Genomic DNA, 19,301 nt, shown 5'->3' on the forward strand with positions numbered 1-19,301 from the left:
GTGACTGCTTTTCCCTGACGGTGCCCTGAGGAGTGGGGCCCTGAGCTCTTGGCTCCTCTGGGGCGAGAGACTGGGAGGCTGCCATTTTCATTCTCCTCCTCTAAAGCTGTGTGGAAAACCTTCAGGGAACAAAAGCCACATAGAGCAATCCAGAGCCACTTACTTAGCCTGGCCCCCTGGCAAGGGCTGTACAATTACGCCCAGGGAAAAAGACACCTGAGAATCAGCACAACAGGCCCCTCCCCCAGAAGGTCAGCAAGAACAATCGGCCAAGACCAAGTTTACCGATCACAGAAAACTGCAAAACTCCAGTGCTAGGGGAAAATAGTATATAGAATTCATGTATTTTTTCCCCCCATGATTCTTTAGTCTTTCAATTTTAATTTTTTTTCTCTTTCCTTTTCCAACCAATTTCTTACTTTATCAACTCTTTTTTAAAAATCATTTTAAATTTTCATTTTTAGAGTTACATTCTATACTTTCATTGTATTTAATTTTATTTTTGTATATATATAAGTTTTTCTTTCTTTACAGTTTTGGGATGCAGTTTCTTCTAACAAACAGACCAAAATACTCTCAGGATATAGTGTATTGCTCTGTTCTGTTCACTTGTCTGATTATATTCTCTCTCTCTCTCTTTTTTAAATTTTTATTATTTTATTTTTTGGTTTCAGCTCTCTTATGATTTGTTTAGTGTATATTTCTCTATATATTTTGTTGTTGCCATTTTAGTATTTTGTTCTTTCATCTATACTTCTCTGGAAAGAATGACAAGATGGAAAAACTCACCTCAAAAAAGAGAACAAGAGGCAGTGCTGACTGCCAGGGACCTAATCAGTACGGATATAAGTAAGATGTCAGAACTAGAGTTCAGAATAATGATTATAAAGATACTAGCTGGGCTTGAAAAAAGCACAGAAGACACTAGAGAATCCCTTTCTAGAGAAATAAAATAGCTAAAATCTAACCAAGTCAAAATCAAAAAGGCTATTAATGAAAGGCAATAAAAAATGGAGACACTAATTACTAGGATAAATGAGGCAGAAGAGAGAATTAGTGATATAGAAGACAAAATGATGGAGAATAAAGAAGCTGAGAAAAAGATAACTACTGGATCATGAGGGGAGAGTTCAAGACGTAAGTGATACAATACAGTGAAACAATATTAGAATAATTGGGATCCCAGAAGAAAAGGAAAGCGGGGGGCAGAAGGTATACTGGAGCAAATTATAGTGGAGGACTTCCCTAATCTGGGGAAGGAAACAGGCATTCAAGTGCAGAAGGCACAGAGAACCCCCTTCAAAATCAATAAAAATAGGTCAACACCCCAACATACAATAGTGAAACTTGCAAATCTTAGACACAAAGAGAAAAATTCTGAAAGCAGCTCGGTGGGGGGGGGGGGGGGGAAGAGGTCTGTAACCTACAAGGGTAGAAACATTAGACTGGCAGCAGACCTGTCCACAGAGACCTGGAGGCCAGAAAGGACTGGCATGATATATTCAGGGTGCTATATGAGGAAAATATGCAGCCAAGAATACTTTATTAAGCTAGGCTGTCATTCAAAAGAGGAGAGATAAAAAGCTTCCAGGACAAATAGAAACTAAAAGAATTTGTAATCACCAAACCAGCCCTGCAAGAAACACTAAAAGGGATCCTTTAAGTGAAGAGACAGCCCTAAAGTAACATAGACCAGAAAGGAACACAGACAATATACAGTAACAGTCACCTTACAGGCAATACAATGGCACTAAATTCATAACTTTCAGTAGTTACCCTGAATGTGAATGAGCTAAATGCCCCAATCAAAAGACACAGGGTATCAGATTGGATAAAAAAACAAGACCAATCAATATGCTGTCTGCAAGAGACTCATTTTAGACCCAAAGACACCTCCAGACTGAAAGTGAGGGAGTGGAAAACCATTTACCATGCTAATGGACACCAAAAGAAAGCTGGGGTGGCAATCCTTATATCAGACAAATTAGATTTTAAACCAAAGACTGTAATAAGAGATGAAGAAGGACACTACATCCTACTTAAAGGGTCTATCCAACAAGAAGATCTAACACTTGTAAATATTTATGTTCCTAACAGGGGAGCAGCCAATTATATAAATCAATTAACAACAAAATTAAAGAAACACATTGATAATAATACAATAATAGTAGGGGACTTTAACATCCCACTCACTGCAATGGACAGATCATCTAAGCAGAAAATCAATAGGGCAATAAGAGCTTTGAATGACACACTGCACCAGATGGACTTCACGGATATATTCAGAGCATTCCATTCTAAAACAACAGAATATGCATTCTTCTCAAGTGCACCTGGAATACTCTCCAGAAGAGATCACATATTGGGTCAGAAATCAGGTCCCAAATGGTACCAAAAGATTGGGATCATTCCCTGAATATTTTCAAACCACAAGGCTTTGAAACTTGAACTCAATCACAAGAGGAAATTTGGAAAGAACTCAAATACATAGAGGCTAAAGAGCATCCTACTAAAGAAAATGAAATTGAAATTGAAAATGAAAATGAAAACACAACTGTTTCAGGTGGTCCAGGAGGGAAGTATATAGCAATAAAAGCTTTCTCAAGAAACAAGAAAGGTCTCAAATACACAACCTAACCTTATACCTAAAGGAGTTGGGGAAAGAACAGCAAATACAGCCTAAAACCAGGAGGAGAAAAGAAATAATAAAGATTGAGCAGAAATCAATGAAATAGAAACCAAAAGAAGGGTAGAACAGATCAATGAAACTAGGAGCTGGTCCTCTGAAAGAATTAATATTGATAAACCCCTGGCCAGACTAATCAAAAAGAAAAGAGAAATGACCCAAATAAATAAAATCATGATTGAAAGAGGAGAGATCACAACCACCACCGAAGAAATAGACAATTATAAAAACATATTATGAGCAACTACATGCCAACAAATTAGGCAATCTGGAAGAAATGGATGCATTCCTTGAGACGTATAAACTATGAAAACTGAAACAGGAAGAAAGAAAACCTGAACAGACCCATAACCAGCAAGGAAATTGAAGGAGTAATCAAAAATCTCCCAACAAACAAGAGTCCAGGGCTGGATGGCTTCCCAGGGTAATTCTACCAAACATTTAAAGAAGAATTAATACTGATTCTTCTGAAGCTGTTTCAAAAAATAGAAATGGAAGGAAAACTTCCAAACTCTTTTTATGAGCCAGTATTACCCTGATCCCAACCCAGGCCAAAGACCCCACCAAAAAGGAGAATTACAGACCAATATCCCTGATGAACATGAATGCAAGGTTCTCACCAAGATATAAGCCAATAGGATCCAATAGTACATTAATAGGATTATCCACCATGACCAAGTGGGATTTATTCCTGGACTGCAAGGTTGGTTCAACATCCACAAATCAATCAATGTGATACACTACACTAATAAAAGTAAGGGCAAGAACCATATGATCCTCTCAACAGATGCAGAAAAAGCATTTCATTTGACAAAGTACAGCATTCTTTCTTGATTAAAACTCTCCAGTGTAGGGACAGAGGGAACATACCTCAATATCATAAAAGCCATATATGAAAAGCTCACAGTGAATATCATTCTCAATGGGGAAAAACTGAGAGCTTTTCCCCTAAGGTCAGGAACATGGCAGGGATGTCCACTATCACCACTGCTATTCAACATAGTATTAGAAGTCCTAGCCTCAGCAATCAGACAACAAAAAGAAATAAAAGGCATCTGAATCGACACAGAAGAAGTCAAACTCTCACTCTTCTCAGGTGACATGATACTCTATGTGGAAAATCCAAAAGACTCCACCCCCAAATTGCTAGAACTCATACAGGAATTCACTAAAGTGGCAGGATATAAAATCAATGCACAGAAATCAGTTGCATTTCTATACATTAACAGTGAGACAGAAGAAAGAGAAATTAAGGAATTGATCCCATGTACAACTGCACCAAAACCCATAAGATACCTAGGAATATACCTAACCAAAGAGGCAAAGGATCTGTACTCAGAATAACTATAGAACACTCATGAAAGAAATCGAGGAAGACACAAAGAAGTGGCAAAACGTTCCATGCTCATGGATTGGAAGAAGAGATATTGTTAAAATGTCTATGCTACCTAGAGCAATCTACACATTCAATGCAATCCTTATCAAAATACCATCAACGTTTTTCACAGAGCTGGAATAATCCTAAAATTTTTATGGAAACAGAAAAGACCCCAAATAGCCAAAGGAATGTTGAAAAAGAAAACCAAAGCTGGTGGCATCACAATTCTGGACTTCAAGCTCTATTACAAAGCTGTAATCATTAAGACAGTATGGTACTGGCACAAAAACAGACACATAGATCAATGGAACACAATAGAGAGCCCAGAAATGGACCCTCAACTCTATGGTCAACTAATCTTCGACAAAGCAGGAAAGAATATCCAATGGAAAAAAGACAGTCTCTTCAACAAATGATGTTGGGAAAATTGGACAGCCACATGCAGAATGAAACTGGACCACTTTCTTACACCATCCACAAAAATATACTCCAAATGGATGAAAGACCTAAATGTGAGACAGGAATCCATCAAAATCCTAGAGGAAAACACAGCAGCAACCTCCGTGACCTCAGCCACAGCAACAACTTGCTAGACACATCCCAAAGGCAAGGGAACTAAAGGCAAAAAATGAACTACTGGGACTTCATCAAGATAAAAAGTTTTTGCATAGCAAAGGAAACAACTGACAAAACCAAAAGACAACTGACAGAATGGGAGAAGATATTTGCAAATGTCTAAGCAGATAAAGGGCTAGTATCCAAAATCTATAAAGAACTTACCAAAGGCAACACCCAAAGAACAAATAACCCATTCAAGAAATGGGCAGAAGACATGAACAGACATTTTTCCAAAGAAGACATCCAAATGGCCAACAGACACATGAAAAAGTGTTCAACATCACTCGGCATCAGGGAAATCCAAATCAAAACCTCAATGAGATACCACCTCACACCAGTCAGAATGGCTAAAATTAACCAGGAAATGACAGATGTTGGCAAGGATGTGGAGAAAGGGGAACCCTCCTATTTTGTTGGTGGGAATGCAAGCTGGTGCAGCCACTCTGGAAAACAGCATGGAGGTTCTTCAAAAAGTTGAAAATAGAGCTACTGTATGACCCAACAATTGCACTACTAGGTATCTACTCCAAAGAATCAAAGGTAGTGATCCAAAAAATACAAATATAGCGATCCGAAGGGGCACCGGCAACCCAATGTTTAAAGCCGTAATGTCCACAGTAGCCAAACTATGGAAAGAGCCCAGATGTCCATCGACAGATGAATGGATAAAGAAGATGTGGTGTATATATACATTGGAATACTACTCAGCCATGAAAAAATGAAATCTTGCCATTTGCAACAATGTAGATGGAACTAAAGGATAATATGCTAAGTGAAATAAGTCAATCAGGGAAAGACAATTATCATGTGATCTCATTCATATGTGGAATTTAAGAAACAAAACAGAGGATCATAGGGGAAGAGAGGAAAAAATAAAGGAAGAGGAGATCAGAGAGGAAGACAAACCAGAGACTCTTAATCATAGGAAACAAACTGAGGGTTGCTGGAGGGGAGTGGCGTGGGGATGGGAGATGGGGTAACTGGGTAGTGGGCAGTAAGGAGCGCACATGATGTAACGAGCACTGGGTGTTATATAAGGCTGATGAATCACTGACCTCTACCTCTGAAACCAGTAATGTATCATATGTTACTTTTTAAAAAAAGTAAACAAAATGCAATAAACACAGGCCAGAGACAAATAATAACTTGGGGAAATATTTCCACATATATTCCTGACTAATTATCAATATTTCTCAAATACTGAAGAAAACCAGCGGGAATAATCAGTGCATTCACAAAATAAATACAAACTGTAAATAAATATATGAAAATATATCTTTTTTAAAAAGATTTTACTTATTTATTTGAGAGAGAGAGAGAGAGGCAGAGGGAGAGGGAGAAGCAGATTCCCCCCCATCAATCCTGATGTGGTGCTCGATCCCAGGACCTGGGGATCATGACCTGAGCCGAAGGCAGATGCCTAACCAACTAAGCTACCCAGATGCACCGAAAATATATCTTCTTATCTAGCATTCAACAAATGCCAAAAAGAAAAAAATCAACCCTAGTATGATCATTTTCATCTGTTATTTGGAAATATTAAAATAACACCCAGCGTTGGAGAGGCTGTTGGGAAAATGGGTATCCCCAAGAATAGTTATCCCTGCCAGACAGGAAATAAATTGGTACATGCCATTGTTGGCCCATGAAGCAAAGGTTAAATTGTCGACTCTTTGATAGATCAATTCACTTTTAGGGAAATTATTCTAAGGAGATGGTCAAAGATTGCAACATTGTGTAAAAAATGTTCATCAAGGAATTCTTTTCATCTAGCCCCCAGATTGTGATCTGTAAATCCTCTTACCACTAAAAAGAAGGAGTCATTGGAGAAATGGTTGCTTTAAGGTCTGGGGCAAGGGGTGTGTAAGTGAGCATGGGGTACCTAGTCATCCCGGTAAGCCAGGAAGGCAGCTGGGAGGAAGACATTAAAGCAGTTGGCCTGTGATCCATGCACTCTCTTTAATGGAAGAATAAATATGCTTGGGGAATAGAAAAGAAGGCAGGTGATTGGATCTTATCCCCTTGTCAATTGCACCTTCAAGGAAACAGACAAATTGCCAGGAAGAAGAGATGGTATCTGTGTCCTCAGCTAAAGAGTTGCTTATACTAGTAACACCCAGAAGCCAGGAGACATGATTTCCTACAGAATGTCCCAGAAACGTTTTCTAACTCTCTGCAGTATAAAATGGAATATTTCATAATGTGAATTTACTCCCTGGGTGAGGAATCCTGTGAATCTTACTTAGAGACTCCCATCTATTCCACATTATTATTGATGTGGGAAAGAAAGACCTGGAGGACAAGGCTTGAGGTCTCAGGTGTCTTTCTGCTTCATCTGAGGCTCTTGATTGCCTTAAGTTATTAGGAAAGCTTGCTGCTGATTTGACCATCCAGTCCTTTGTTTTAGCTCTGTAGCAACTATTGGGATGCTATCAGAAAGACTCAGAAGTCAATTTGAGAGGTTCCCAATGGGCAAAATGGAACAACTTGAAAAATTAATAAGAATAATAACTGCAATGGATGAAAAAAAACAAGTGTGCTTAAGTCCATGAATTACTAATGATACTAAAACCAAAACCAAACAAAAACTTCTCTGGTCACTTTTGTAGGGTATCATTCTTCCTTTGCTATACCTCAGGGTAATCATATAGTGGATGAGGAAACATTTCTCATTATAGAAGTGTTCTGATGAATAAACAAAGAAGGAGTGATAAAATATCACCATTTTGTGATACCTAATAGATTAGGGCCGTCATCATCAGTGGCTGCCAACACAGCTACAAGAAAGACACAACCAGAAGCTTGTAACACCACCTATGAAGTACTCTTGCAAAAAAAAAAAAAATCCCAAATAACAACATCGTATCAAGCCTCTAAATCTAACTGCCAACTTACAAAAAAATAGAGGGACAAAGAAACACGTTATACTACCCCAATGGTTCAGTCTGCAAATTGTAAGGCAAAAAAGCAGTTCAGGGAGAACCTCTAGATCAACAGAGACTTTAGGAGACCTCTCAACCCGCTGCGGTGTATGGCCCTCATTTGGATCTGAAATCAAACAACAAATGACAAAAAAACAAAACTCATAAAATAAACAGACCCTTGGTGAAGTGTGAATGCTGCCTTGATATTTTATGTCAAGGAGTTACTGTTAATTTTTTAGATGGGATAATATATGATATCGTGGTTATGTTTTTTAGTTAATATACATATTTATAGATGAAATGAGATGATGTCTGAGATTTACTTTAAAATAATCCAGTATAAAACAGGAAGATGCTGGTAAAACAAAATTGGCCTTTTTGATAGTTGTTTAAGTAAAATGATGGGTAAATCAGGTTCATTATATATATATATATTTTTTTAAATATATCTTTAAATTACTATGATTATACTGTTTTCCTTTTGTTTTTAAGATTTATTTATTTATTTACTTGAGAGAGAGAACGAGATAGAGAGAGAGAGCATGAGAGGGGGGAGGGTCAGAGGGAGAAGCCGACACCCCGCGGAGCAGGGAGCCCGATGCGGGACTCGATCTCGGGACTCCAGGATCACGACCCGAGCCGAAGGCAGTCGCTTAACTAACTGAGCCACCCAGTTTATATTTTCTTTACTTTTGTATGATACAACTTAAATTTAAAAGGGACACTGGATGTTGTGCACAGAGGTGACTGCAGGGGGTTAGGGTAGAAACACATGACCACTTAGGACACTACTGCAGAAATCAGACACTAGATGGCGCTATTAGCGGGGGGGGGCTGGTGAAGAGTGGTTGGATTCTGCCTGTATTCTGAAAGTAGAGCCACATGATTTTCTGATGGATATTATGTGACATGTGAAACTATTCTCATTATCTATAGTTGGAGCTTAAAAAGTCATCATACATTTCTTTTGTAGTTTTATCTTGTTTAAAATTTTTTAAATGAGCTTACTTATTAACCAGAAGAAGTACAGATTTTTTTGTTTGTTCTCAAGACAATAAAAACAATTACTGAGAAAACAGTAGTTCAAAGGCATTGTCATCTTCGAAAGAATGGGATAATATATTCTGGGGCCATGTTTAGAGAATAAAGGTCCACAATCTCATCTAAAACCTTTGGTGCCAGAAGTTTCACAATTGAGTAAATTTCAGATTTTAGAAACATAATATACAGCACATGGAGTCTATTATGTAATCCTCAAACAGGGTCCAGGGAAATTCTCTCTAACCAAATGCATTAATATTTCTGCAGTAACACATAAGAATATTCATACTAAATGACATAAAGATCATAAATGGTCTTACATCAGATCAGGTTAGGCTTATTACTAATTGAGTTTGGAGCTGAACTTAGGAAAACATCTTTTGGTTTACAGAATCTTTTAGATTTTGGCATTGTACATAAGGAATTTCAATTCAGGTTGGCATACATTTATTTAGTACCTACTATGTGTCCCTGATCTTGAGGACCTTATATGCCATGCATCGAAGCAGTAAACCAGCAACTTTAATAGAAGGTGGGGACATTCCAGGCAGTGGGAACAAGAGAAAGACATAAGGCTGTTATGAGTGGGCTGTGTTCAGAGAACAAAGTAGCCCAATTTAATTTGTTCTGTTTGAAAGAACGTAAGATTATATATTCTAATAAAGTAGGCAGCTGATGTTTGAAAGGTTATGTTTTGTCATGTTTCTTTAATCATTATCAGCATGGTACTTTTTGTGAGTATTGTGTGTGTGTGTGTGTGTGTGTGTGTGTGTGAGACGAGGGTGTGGGGGGTAATATTTCAAAGGTTAGGATCATTGGTGAGGCCTCAGAGAATTTAATGCTCTGGGTAGTAAGTAGCTGAAAAGGCTCTCTGAATCATTAATGCAGGGATAGATGACTAAGAACATTTCTGTGGGTTGGGCCCATTCAGCATGAAGCTTAAGACTTTCTGAGACTGTTTAGCAGCCTCTACTCTTCCATGGAAGGCACCAGGGTATACCATGTAAGCAACCAGCTTTGGGGACCCGTGACTCAGACCCTACAACAATAGGACTACACTGAGGCAGTCTACTGAACTGAGTTCCATTTCTTTATTTTTTTTAAAGATTTTATTTATTTATTTGAGAGAGAGAATGAGAGACAGAGAGCCTGAGAGGGAAGAGAGTCAGAGGTAGAAGCAAACCCCCCGCTGAGCGGGGAGCCCGATACGGGACTCAATCCCGGGACTCCAGGATCATAACCTGAGCTGAAGGCAGTCGCTTAAACAACTGAGCCACCCAGGCGCCTAGTTCCATTTCTTTAGGAAGCGATGTGAATTTTTTAGCACTGTAAAAGGAAAACACCATTAAATCCTTATCTTAATCAAACATGATAAGCTGAGTGGTTTCAACGCTTAGTGAGATTTCAGGTAGGACAGGCCATTCTTGGAAGACCATTTGGGCAGGAGCTGCTCTTACGTATTCAGTGAGAGTGGCTTATTACCTAAATAGGAAAGGAGTTAAATGATATTTTCACAATCATCGCTTTTTCGATCAGCTAGAGGACTACGGCAATCAAAGGGCTGGCTTCAGCCCTGATGGATGTAGCAAGGGAGGGAGAAGGATGCTGCTTGGTTGCAGGGCTGCCATCAAGGTGCTGCTAGCCCGAGGAGCAACACAGGCAGCAGGCCAGGTCTCTCCCCGATACAGCTGCTGTCAGCACCCAGACCCCGGCCTGGAGCTGGGGCCTGTTTTACAACCTGAAGGGTTCTTTCGTGCTGTGGTCTCCATAGAATGACACCCAACGGTCTCCAGCTGGTGTTCATCCAGGACGGCTCAGTGAGACTCACACAGCCGCCTCCCTTCTACTGCCACCAGGATCAGCACGGAGCTACTGGAGCTCTGCGCTAGCCTCAGGCTGTGTGTAAGGAAACTGAGCTCGAAGAGCTGGCTGGGACTGGCTGTCGAGGCAGGAAAATCTGGGTTTGAGTCTAGCCTTTTTCAACGTCTTGATGTGAGACCTCTGGCAAAGGCTTTTAACTTCTGGTTAAAACTTGTAAAAAGAGGGAGAGGGATACATACCTCATAGTTTTGGTATGATGATTAAATAAGACAAGGTAGAGAACCTCTTCCCACTGGCCTACAGTCATTCGAATTCCAGCTCTTTTACTTAAGGGCCTGCAGGGTTTCCATGCTGTAGTCATAGTTCTTTTTGAGGAATGCCTCTTGCTGGCCGGACTAGGAGAACAGTCATGTTCCCCTCCAAGCCTTGGTCACAGGGGTCAATACCATAAATAAACATTTACTACCTTACTCTGTGTGCTTCCGGACACTTGGAGTCAACAGCAGAAGCAATTAATATATGGCATGACTCCCAGTGAGCAACTGTGATGAGAAAGTACTTGAGAATAAGCTCTGATGCTTACCACTTCACGCTTTTCCACTTCAAACCAGCGGGAAATTCCAGGTAAACTCTGCACCAAGTATAATGATGTTCTCTCCACCCAGAGACTCTACGGAATACAAAACAAATTAAGTCCCCAAGTGTCCCTTCTTCCTAGTTACTGAGCTATGACTAATGTTAGCCATGCGATTTGGTCAGGTTTGCTTATTTCTGTAGGCTTTTCTTTAGTATCCCTTCTAGCATGTGGGTAATCCCTTCACACTCGTGTAGCCTTCACGGTAAGATACCACTGATGCCGTGTTAATCATTCCCATTCTGTGTTGTTGGACACTTTTTCCTGTGTGGAATACATCATCTACTGCAGACAGCAAGCTTAAAATAGAGTAACACCACAGTTATTTCCTTTGCTAGTTCTTTCACATTCCAATTTAAACCCCCTCACTCCTTAAGGTCTTGCCATTTTTATCTGGAAGGGGTAACAGTATCAGCTAGTCAACACAGGTTTAGAATAATAACATCCTCACAGAGGAAAGGTCCATGAAGAATCACGTAGCTCCACCTTTCTATTTTAAAAAGGGAGATGCTAAGCATCCAGGAGGCAATGTGACCTGCCCGGGGGTACATTCTAGTTCCCAGACTCTACCTACTGGAACTTCTGACTTCCTCACTGCGCCACATTTTCTCACACCCATTTGAACTGCCATCATCCAGGAGGATCCGTATTTCAAGAGCCAAGGCTTCCCCTGGGCAGGAGAGCACCCCCGTGACACGGGAAGCCACAGCTGCCTTGATAAGAGCCACTGTGGGCGACAGATTTCTCTTGTGTCAACCATGTTTCTCTGTCTATGCCTCATTTTTCTCAAGAGGATAATAAACTTCACAAAATCCCTGAAATAGTGCCACTTATTCCAGAACAACAGAAACTGGGAGGATTTCTTCGTGTCAGCCAAGATATACTGAAATGAATATGGCAGAGTCCCTGTGCCGGCGGCTGGAAGCATCGCGGTGGTGACAGGGAGATGAGCGCATGGTAGGGGTGACAGGGAGGTGAGCACGGAGGGAAGGGCTCAGGGCAAAGAGAAAGGAACGCTGGGCTCGCGGTGCTGGGGGAGAGCAGAAGGAAGCAGGCAGGCAGAGCAGCCTGTGGGAGGAGGACGGCACTTCTCAGAGGAGGTGACACGTGAGCTGAATGCTGAAGAGTGAGTAGGAGTTTGCCAGGCGGAGGGAGGGGGAGCGCTGCAGGCAGCAGGAAGCAGCCCACGCAGAGACCCTAGCGAGCGAGCCAGCGAGTGAGCCAGGGGCTGGAGAAAGGGAAAGGGCACGCGGAGATGGGGAAGAGAAGTTCGGTCTCGCTGGAGCCCCAGAGGGAGGGTGGGCGAGTGGGATGCGGTGCAGATGAGGCTTCTGAGGGGCAGTTTGGTGCCAGATGCTGAGGGCTGGAAGCACAGGAATGAGGAGCCAGACTTATCAATATTTTCTAGGGGGACTGCTATAGCACTGATAAATATGCTGGAAATGAGCTGGAAATGCGCTGCAGCAGGAAGTGCAAAGGAGTAGGTACTGGAAGGTGTGGGTTGTAGTGCAGGGTTTCCGGGTAGTTAGAATGTGACTTTGAGCAAGTCACCTGCCTGACTCCAGCAGATCTCAGACTTTGTATTCAGTGTCACCAACCGCAACGAAAGCTGTATCATAAACTAATGATCGTTAATTGGTTTTGTGGGACACAAAGAAAAATGTAAGTATCCAAAAGGACTAGAAATGATCACGGATCTTTTCAATGACATCCCCGTACTGTCTTCCAATAGTTTCTTTGCCTTGATAGGTAACCCATCGGATCTCCTTGCACAGAGGACTGCCCTGTGTGGAGGCCCATCGTGACACTGCAGAGCGACCCCAGCTTCCCCTTCTGATTGCCCGGCTGTGCCCCATTCCTGGAGCTACTGCTGTGGGCGCTGGGAACTGACACTTAGGCAGAGGTGACAAGGACAGTTAACATCAGAGATCACTGCTAATAGTGTTAGGAGGACGTTTCCCAGCTTAAGTAGAGACTCTGTGATAAAAGAAGCTAAACCAATTAACCCACAGTAATAGGTCAGTTTTGTGGGGGGGGGGGGATACTGACTAACCAGGGATCTATCTGGTCCCACTTTGTCACTGTTATCAAGGAAAGAAGAGATTATAACGTATCTGTGGCACAATCCCCCAGTAGGGCTGTTAGACAGTCCAAGAGACCTCGGGATGGCAAGGCTTATTACAACTACTGAGAATGGACGACTCAGCACATGCAAGGAGTCTATGGTTGGCTTTTACTCGGTGTCTTCTCAGAAGTCCTAATGACACACCATTCTAACAAGAAAGAGCAGAAGATCACACAGAAATCTTTCACTGTACCAGCAGTCTACCTAACTGTTCCCTGTCTCAGATTCTTCATTTCCCCTGTCGGTTAAGCATTCTTTACTCACTGCACACTATCTGAGAACAAATATCCTGTGGTGCCCACCGTTGGTTCAATATGAGTGAATAAGAAGGCTGAGCTCAACCGTGACATCTCAAAGACTGGTCTAAGGACCACCAGCATTGTCACAAGCTGATTCCAGGCCTTCCTCTCAGACCTACTGAGTCAGGATTCCTGAGCTAAGAAGTCTGCTTGGTTAGAAAAGCACCCCCATGGCACTCTGATATACAGTTGAGTTTGACATCAACAAGACTCAATGGTTTCTAGTCCCTTCTGCTTCTATCACTTGACTCTATTCTAAATAAATACTTATCGAGGGGCTTGTTCCAAAGAGCTCATGGGAAATCGTATGTAATAAGAACTGCACGGTACCTTGAATTCATTTTCTTTATCTTTAGTGCCTTTGTGAAATGGTCTGTCATAGCGGAATTTCCAGATATGATTCACTTTATAGAAACTTTTGATGTTGTCCGGAACACCCTCTCTCTGCAAGACCTCCTGGCTCTCCGGGATGGGAGTCACGGCATAGATCTGCAAATCTAGGATTAAAAAGTCAAGGAGGAAACCCGACTTGGCAAACGCCATGGAAATCTGGCGTGAGCTGAGCTGTGGCAGAGAGCAGAGAATGGGTAAACAATCTGGTGTTTCCACTGGGTCGAAGTCATTTAAAAAATGTCAAGAAGGGGCCAAGAACTCAGTTCATGACCAATCATTTCTCAAACTACAGGCCTTGGACTAGTTTTAGGGAGGTGATTCTGACAAAGTATCTGTTTAAAATGCCTATAATGTGTGAATTTATCACTGATTTTTTTTTCTTCTTTCTTTTCTTGGTAGGGGGTGGGTGGGAATGGCTTGAATCTTAGGTACTCAGAATTGTATTATTCTAATCCTTAAGAGACATTCCAAGCATGGCCCCTCTTAACTAATGTTTGTTTGTAAAATAATGTATAAATACCCATGCAACCATGACCAAAGACAATAACCAGTTCTGACAGTGATTTATATTTACCTGTGTGATGCTCTGTGTCTCCAGCCCTCCCACACTTGTGGTATCACTCTCCCAAATCTTATACTGATAAGCAGAGTGTTGTTGTAGTTGATATTTAAAAAATTACATTAAAGGAGTATCATATAAATCATTGAACACTACATCTAAAACTAATAATGTACTATATGTTGGCTAATTGAATTTAAATTTAAAAAAATAAAGGGGTATCATATTTACTTGTATATTTACCTTCTTCTCTTCTCATTCAAAGAAGGATAGCAAAATCTTTTCCCTTATGTAATTTCTTGCTTCTGTTGCATTTTATTTTCTACTTTGAAATGGGATCCGTGATTATCAATGGGAGTTTCTTGTCTTCTTCAAGATCTTAAGTTTTGGGAGGAGACAGAAGCATTCACAAAGGAGTGCTGGGGTGAATTCCTTTTGTTTCTAGTGCCTGGATAATTTCAGTTGAGTTGTTTGTATTTAGATAATGAAAGTGTCAATTACATAGCAATCATCAAAGGCTGTCCAAAATGCCATGGCTAAGAATCCCCCAGAGATACTAAGGTACCTCCTTCTCTGCACTTCCTTCCAGAATAAAAATATCAAGGGAAAAGGGGGTGAATGATATGTGCCAGGAAATATAATGCTATTATTTCCTCCAACTGAAGCAGTTTCCACAGGGTATGTTGGAGGAAAATTATTCTAAGGGAAATCACTAAAAGGAGCTTTAAAAGCAGGGTGGAGATATAGAAAAGTTTTAATTAAAAGGAAAAAAAAAATTCTTTACCAGAATCCTTAAGGGATTTCCTTTCAACTGACATTGTGATAGTAACTAGAACATTTCTGTTCAGAAGGAGCTAAGCTAAAATCAAGATGAGTGAGAAAGAGGGAGAGTAAGAACATGGCAGAGGCCAGAGGCTGAACAACCTTGCAGGAAAACACTCTGCAGCAAACGGCCAATGGCCCTAACTGCAATGCAGCCCGTCTAGGTGTGGATACACTGAGCTTCCGCCTGGAAGATGGTCTCGTCGGGCTGGTTGGCGTGCTGCATAGCGATGGCGTGGGGGAACTCATTCAGCATTCTCTGTTGGAAGGCCTCCAGCCTTTCGTAGTCATGCCCTCGACACACAAACTCCTTATTCTGGAGGTGAAATAAAGAAAAGAGAGCCATGTAATTGAGTGCGTTCCTTACAGAAAGAAGCCAAAAAAGAGGACCGTGGCAGGAAGTGAGCACATGCCTCACATCCATACACTGTAACAAAACCCCCCCAAAAACAGTCTGAAAAATTTGCCCAGATGTGAAAAATGGGAGGCAAAGATCCCAAGCTTCCCTCTCTATTGCTTTTGGTCAGAGGCTGCAGCATGTGCCCCTCCTCCCGAATCGTGTGCTAAGGTGCAAAGAGGCATCGGATTCTCAGAGCACCAAAACATGAAACAAAGCAATCATGTTCCCTCTAAATGCTGATGAGCACATGTGTTAAAGATTTTTTTTTTAAATATAAGCTGGGTATCAGAGTTTAGTGGATAAAGTCTCAATAGGGAGGAAAAGAAAGTAAATTCGATCTCCAAAAATGCATTTTATTGCATTCTTTATCAAGGCCACAGAGATGGGCCTCCACACTGGATCCCGGCATGGAATAAAGGAAGACTGAGCCTGTTTGTACTCCTGCTCTCAGCAAGGCTGGCCCAGGAAACTTCTCTGCCATCACCAACTCAGCTCAGCTTCCTGTGGCCAAGAATCTTATTTACTGGCCTAAACTGAGATTTAGGGTTTGTAGGGACTTGCCGAATGTTGGATACATTTTTTTTCCTGTTTTTTTGTTGTTGTTGTTCGTTTGTTTTGTTTTATAAGATGTATAAGTACTCTGTGGGCCGGGACTGTATCTCGTTCAGGTAAAAATGGTGAAGGTTATCCTTGAGGTAGGCTAGAGAGCTGGAAAGGTGGGCAGGTTTCTTTAAAGCACCTTACTGGGGACGCCTGGGTGGCTCAGTCAGTTAAGCGGCTGCCTTCGGCCTGGGTCATGATCCCAGGGCCCTGGGATCGAGTCCCACATTGGGCTCCTTGCTCAGCAGGGAGCCTGCTTCTCCCTCTCTCTCCCTCTGCTTGTGCTCTCTCTGTCAAATAAATAAAATCTTAAAAAAGTAAAATAAAATAAAGCAGCTTACTGGTCAGGTTAGGTAAGAGGGAACTCTGCCAGCTTAATGGTTATGAAGTTCCAACCGCTTAAAACAGTCAATGACAAGGCACTCTGTACATATCTTACTTAACCCACTAAACTTGAGAGGTAGTCACTCCCACATCCCACCCCATTTTAGAACTGGGAACTGAGGATCAAGATCCTTCTGTACTTTGTCCATGTGTACTGTATTTAAGCTCAGGTGTGGGACCAAGGCCTGAGCTCTGTACAGCCAGAAAAAACTCCTAGTTGCTACTGGGACCACAAAAGGTTGTGGGTGACATGCCCTGAAGATCTTTAAGAGAAAGAGGGAGTGGTTCGTGGTCTTGGGTAGCTAGCTAAGGCCCAAGGTTCTCAGCGTTTCTCAGCCTGATGAGGTTCCTATGCTTGCACAAAATGCCCTAAGGAAGAAATCTGATCCAGGGGCAGGGGCTGAGGGTTGCAGCCGAGAAAAAGCAGCTGCAGAGGAAACAGCAGGGAGTGGGCTCTGAAAGCCTGTCACAATTCCTCATAAACCCCCAAATCATGATCCTTTGGTAACACAGGCTAAGACAGACTACCTAGAAATCAGGACCCCCACACAATCCCATGTTTAAAACTGTCTAGATAAAAGAAGGTATGCCTTCTGATGCTATGTATTTTTTATTCTACTCAAAAGATAATAAATTTGCTTGATAAAATAAGACTACATATGTATATATTATACATACATATATGGTGCATATTATAGAAGTCCCCAAATAAATATCCGAGTACTCTAATAACTGCAGCCTTTTTAAGGCACTGCTTACATATTACAGCAGTTTATAAAATCAGGGGTTACTCTAAGCATATAATCATTCAACGGTGTTAAGAAGTCATTCTGAAATAAAAATAAATTTGGGGACTGATATTGGAGTTGTCAAGAAATTAAAAGGAATTAAAAGCATTTCCCCCATCAATACATTTTTTTTTTAATCACAGCTTTGAAATATAGTTCACATACCATAAAAGACACCCTTTTGAAGGTTTTTAGTATATTCACAGACCAACTATCACCACTGTTGAATGTGAGAACATTTTCATTACCTCAAAGAGAAACTCGTACCCATCAGCAATCACTCCGTTTCCTCCAACATCCCCCCAGCCTCTGAAACCACTAATCTACTTTGTTTCTATGGATTGCCGATTCTGGACATTTCAAATAAATGGAATCATACAACATGTAGTCTTTTGTTACTGGCTTCTTTCACTTAACATGATATGCTTAAGGTTCATATATCAGTACTTCATTCCTTTCTTACTGCTAAATATTCCATTGCATGGATATACCATATGTTGTTTATCCATTCATCGGTTGATTGTTATTTGGGCTGCTTCCACTTTTTGGCAATAGTGATTAGTGCTACTATGAACATTTGTGTACGGGTCTTCGTGGGAACATATGTTTTCAATTCTCTTGAGTATATACCTAGGAGTGGAATTACTGGGTCACATTTGTTAATGCTTAAATTTTTTTTATTGTCTTTCTCTTTTGAAAAGGAAATACAGATCTATGGTAAAAAAAAAAAAAAAAAAAAAAAAATCCCAAAAAAGAAAAGAGCATACAATGAAAAGTAAATCTCTCTCATCTTTGACCTTGGTCATTCTCCTCAGACAAACCTCTATTCAGAGATATTCTGTGCATAAAGAGATTGTCAGTTTTTCATGAGGGTAAAAAAACTACTCAGATCATATACTTACGTAAATGTATTAATTTACTGCAGCTTGAAAAATTATCTTGGAATTGATCAACAAGTAAATTTTTAATGTTGATATTTGCTTTTTTTTTTTTTAATTGAAGGACAGACTAGAATATGATTTCCTAAAAAGAGGCCCAGCCTCATGATTCCGAAGGGTGTGGTGCCCTTTAGAAACCAATAGAGGGTGACCCTTCTCTTCATTTAAGAAAATGCCATTTGTATCTAGAAAAGCTGTTTTGAAAAGACTAATAACAGGTTGATTTTTTTCTAATTGACTTTCTAACAAAATTTATTTTATTAGCCAATATAGTTTTCTAATTTGCAAAATTCCCTTTAAAATTGTGGCTCCTAAACTTCTTCTGATTTTTAAAAAACTTTACACTTTTAATTATCACAGTTTCATTTACAAGATGAACATCTAGGACACTTTCCAGTGCACTTGCTAGCTGAACTCAGAATTTGATCAGGGCTACAATATGACTTTTGTGGGCCCCTTCCTCTATAAAAACTTATTAAAAATCATACTGAGAGGGGCGCCTGGGTGGCTCAGTCAGTTAAGAGGTTGCCTTAGGCTCAGGTCATGATCTCAGGGTCCTGGGATCGAGCCCCACGTTGGGCTCCCTGCTCGGTGGAGAGTCTGCTTCTCCCTCTCCCTCTGCCTGCCTCTCTGCCTACTTGTGCTCTCTCTCTATATCTCTGTCAAATAAATAAATAAAATCTTAAAACAAAATCATACTGACTGATTTGGTATAGGGACAAATAAATACATAATAATGTAATGTCTAATATGCAACTTAATAGACATTATAACAATTTCTTCAACCAAAAAAATTCATTTTTCTTCTGATCTTTAAAAGAAATTAAAATACTTTTGTAGGCAATATTATGACTCGTAAACCCTGTACCCACTGTATGTAACAGATCGATT

The 19,301-nt window shown here is 40.7% G+C and overlaps 1 protein-coding gene across 1 annotated transcript in view; it reads right to left on the minus strand.

The window, feature by feature from the left end:
• The window catches only part of DOCK4 (dedicator of cytokinesis 4), a 426,479-nt gene that overhangs the window by 22,759 nt on the left and 384,419 nt on the right, over positions 1 to 19,301 (minus strand). The window contains exons 40-42 of the mRNA XM_044920179.1: positions 15,475 to 15,616; positions 13,857 to 14,023; positions 11,052 to 11,138 (exon numbers count right to left, since the gene is read on the minus strand). Coding sequence (XP_044776114.1) covers positions 11,052 to 11,138; positions 13,857 to 14,023; positions 15,475 to 15,616 — 396 coding nt within the window. The remainder of the gene's footprint in view (positions 1 to 11,051; positions 11,139 to 13,856; positions 14,024 to 15,474; positions 15,617 to 19,301) is intronic.

This window comes from Neomonachus schauinslandi, chromosome 12 (genome assembly GCF_002201575.2).
Source record: "Neomonachus schauinslandi chromosome 12, ASM220157v2, whole genome shotgun sequence".
In the NCBI taxonomy this organism is placed as follows: Eukaryota; Metazoa; Chordata; class Mammalia; order Carnivora; family Phocidae; genus Neomonachus; species Neomonachus schauinslandi.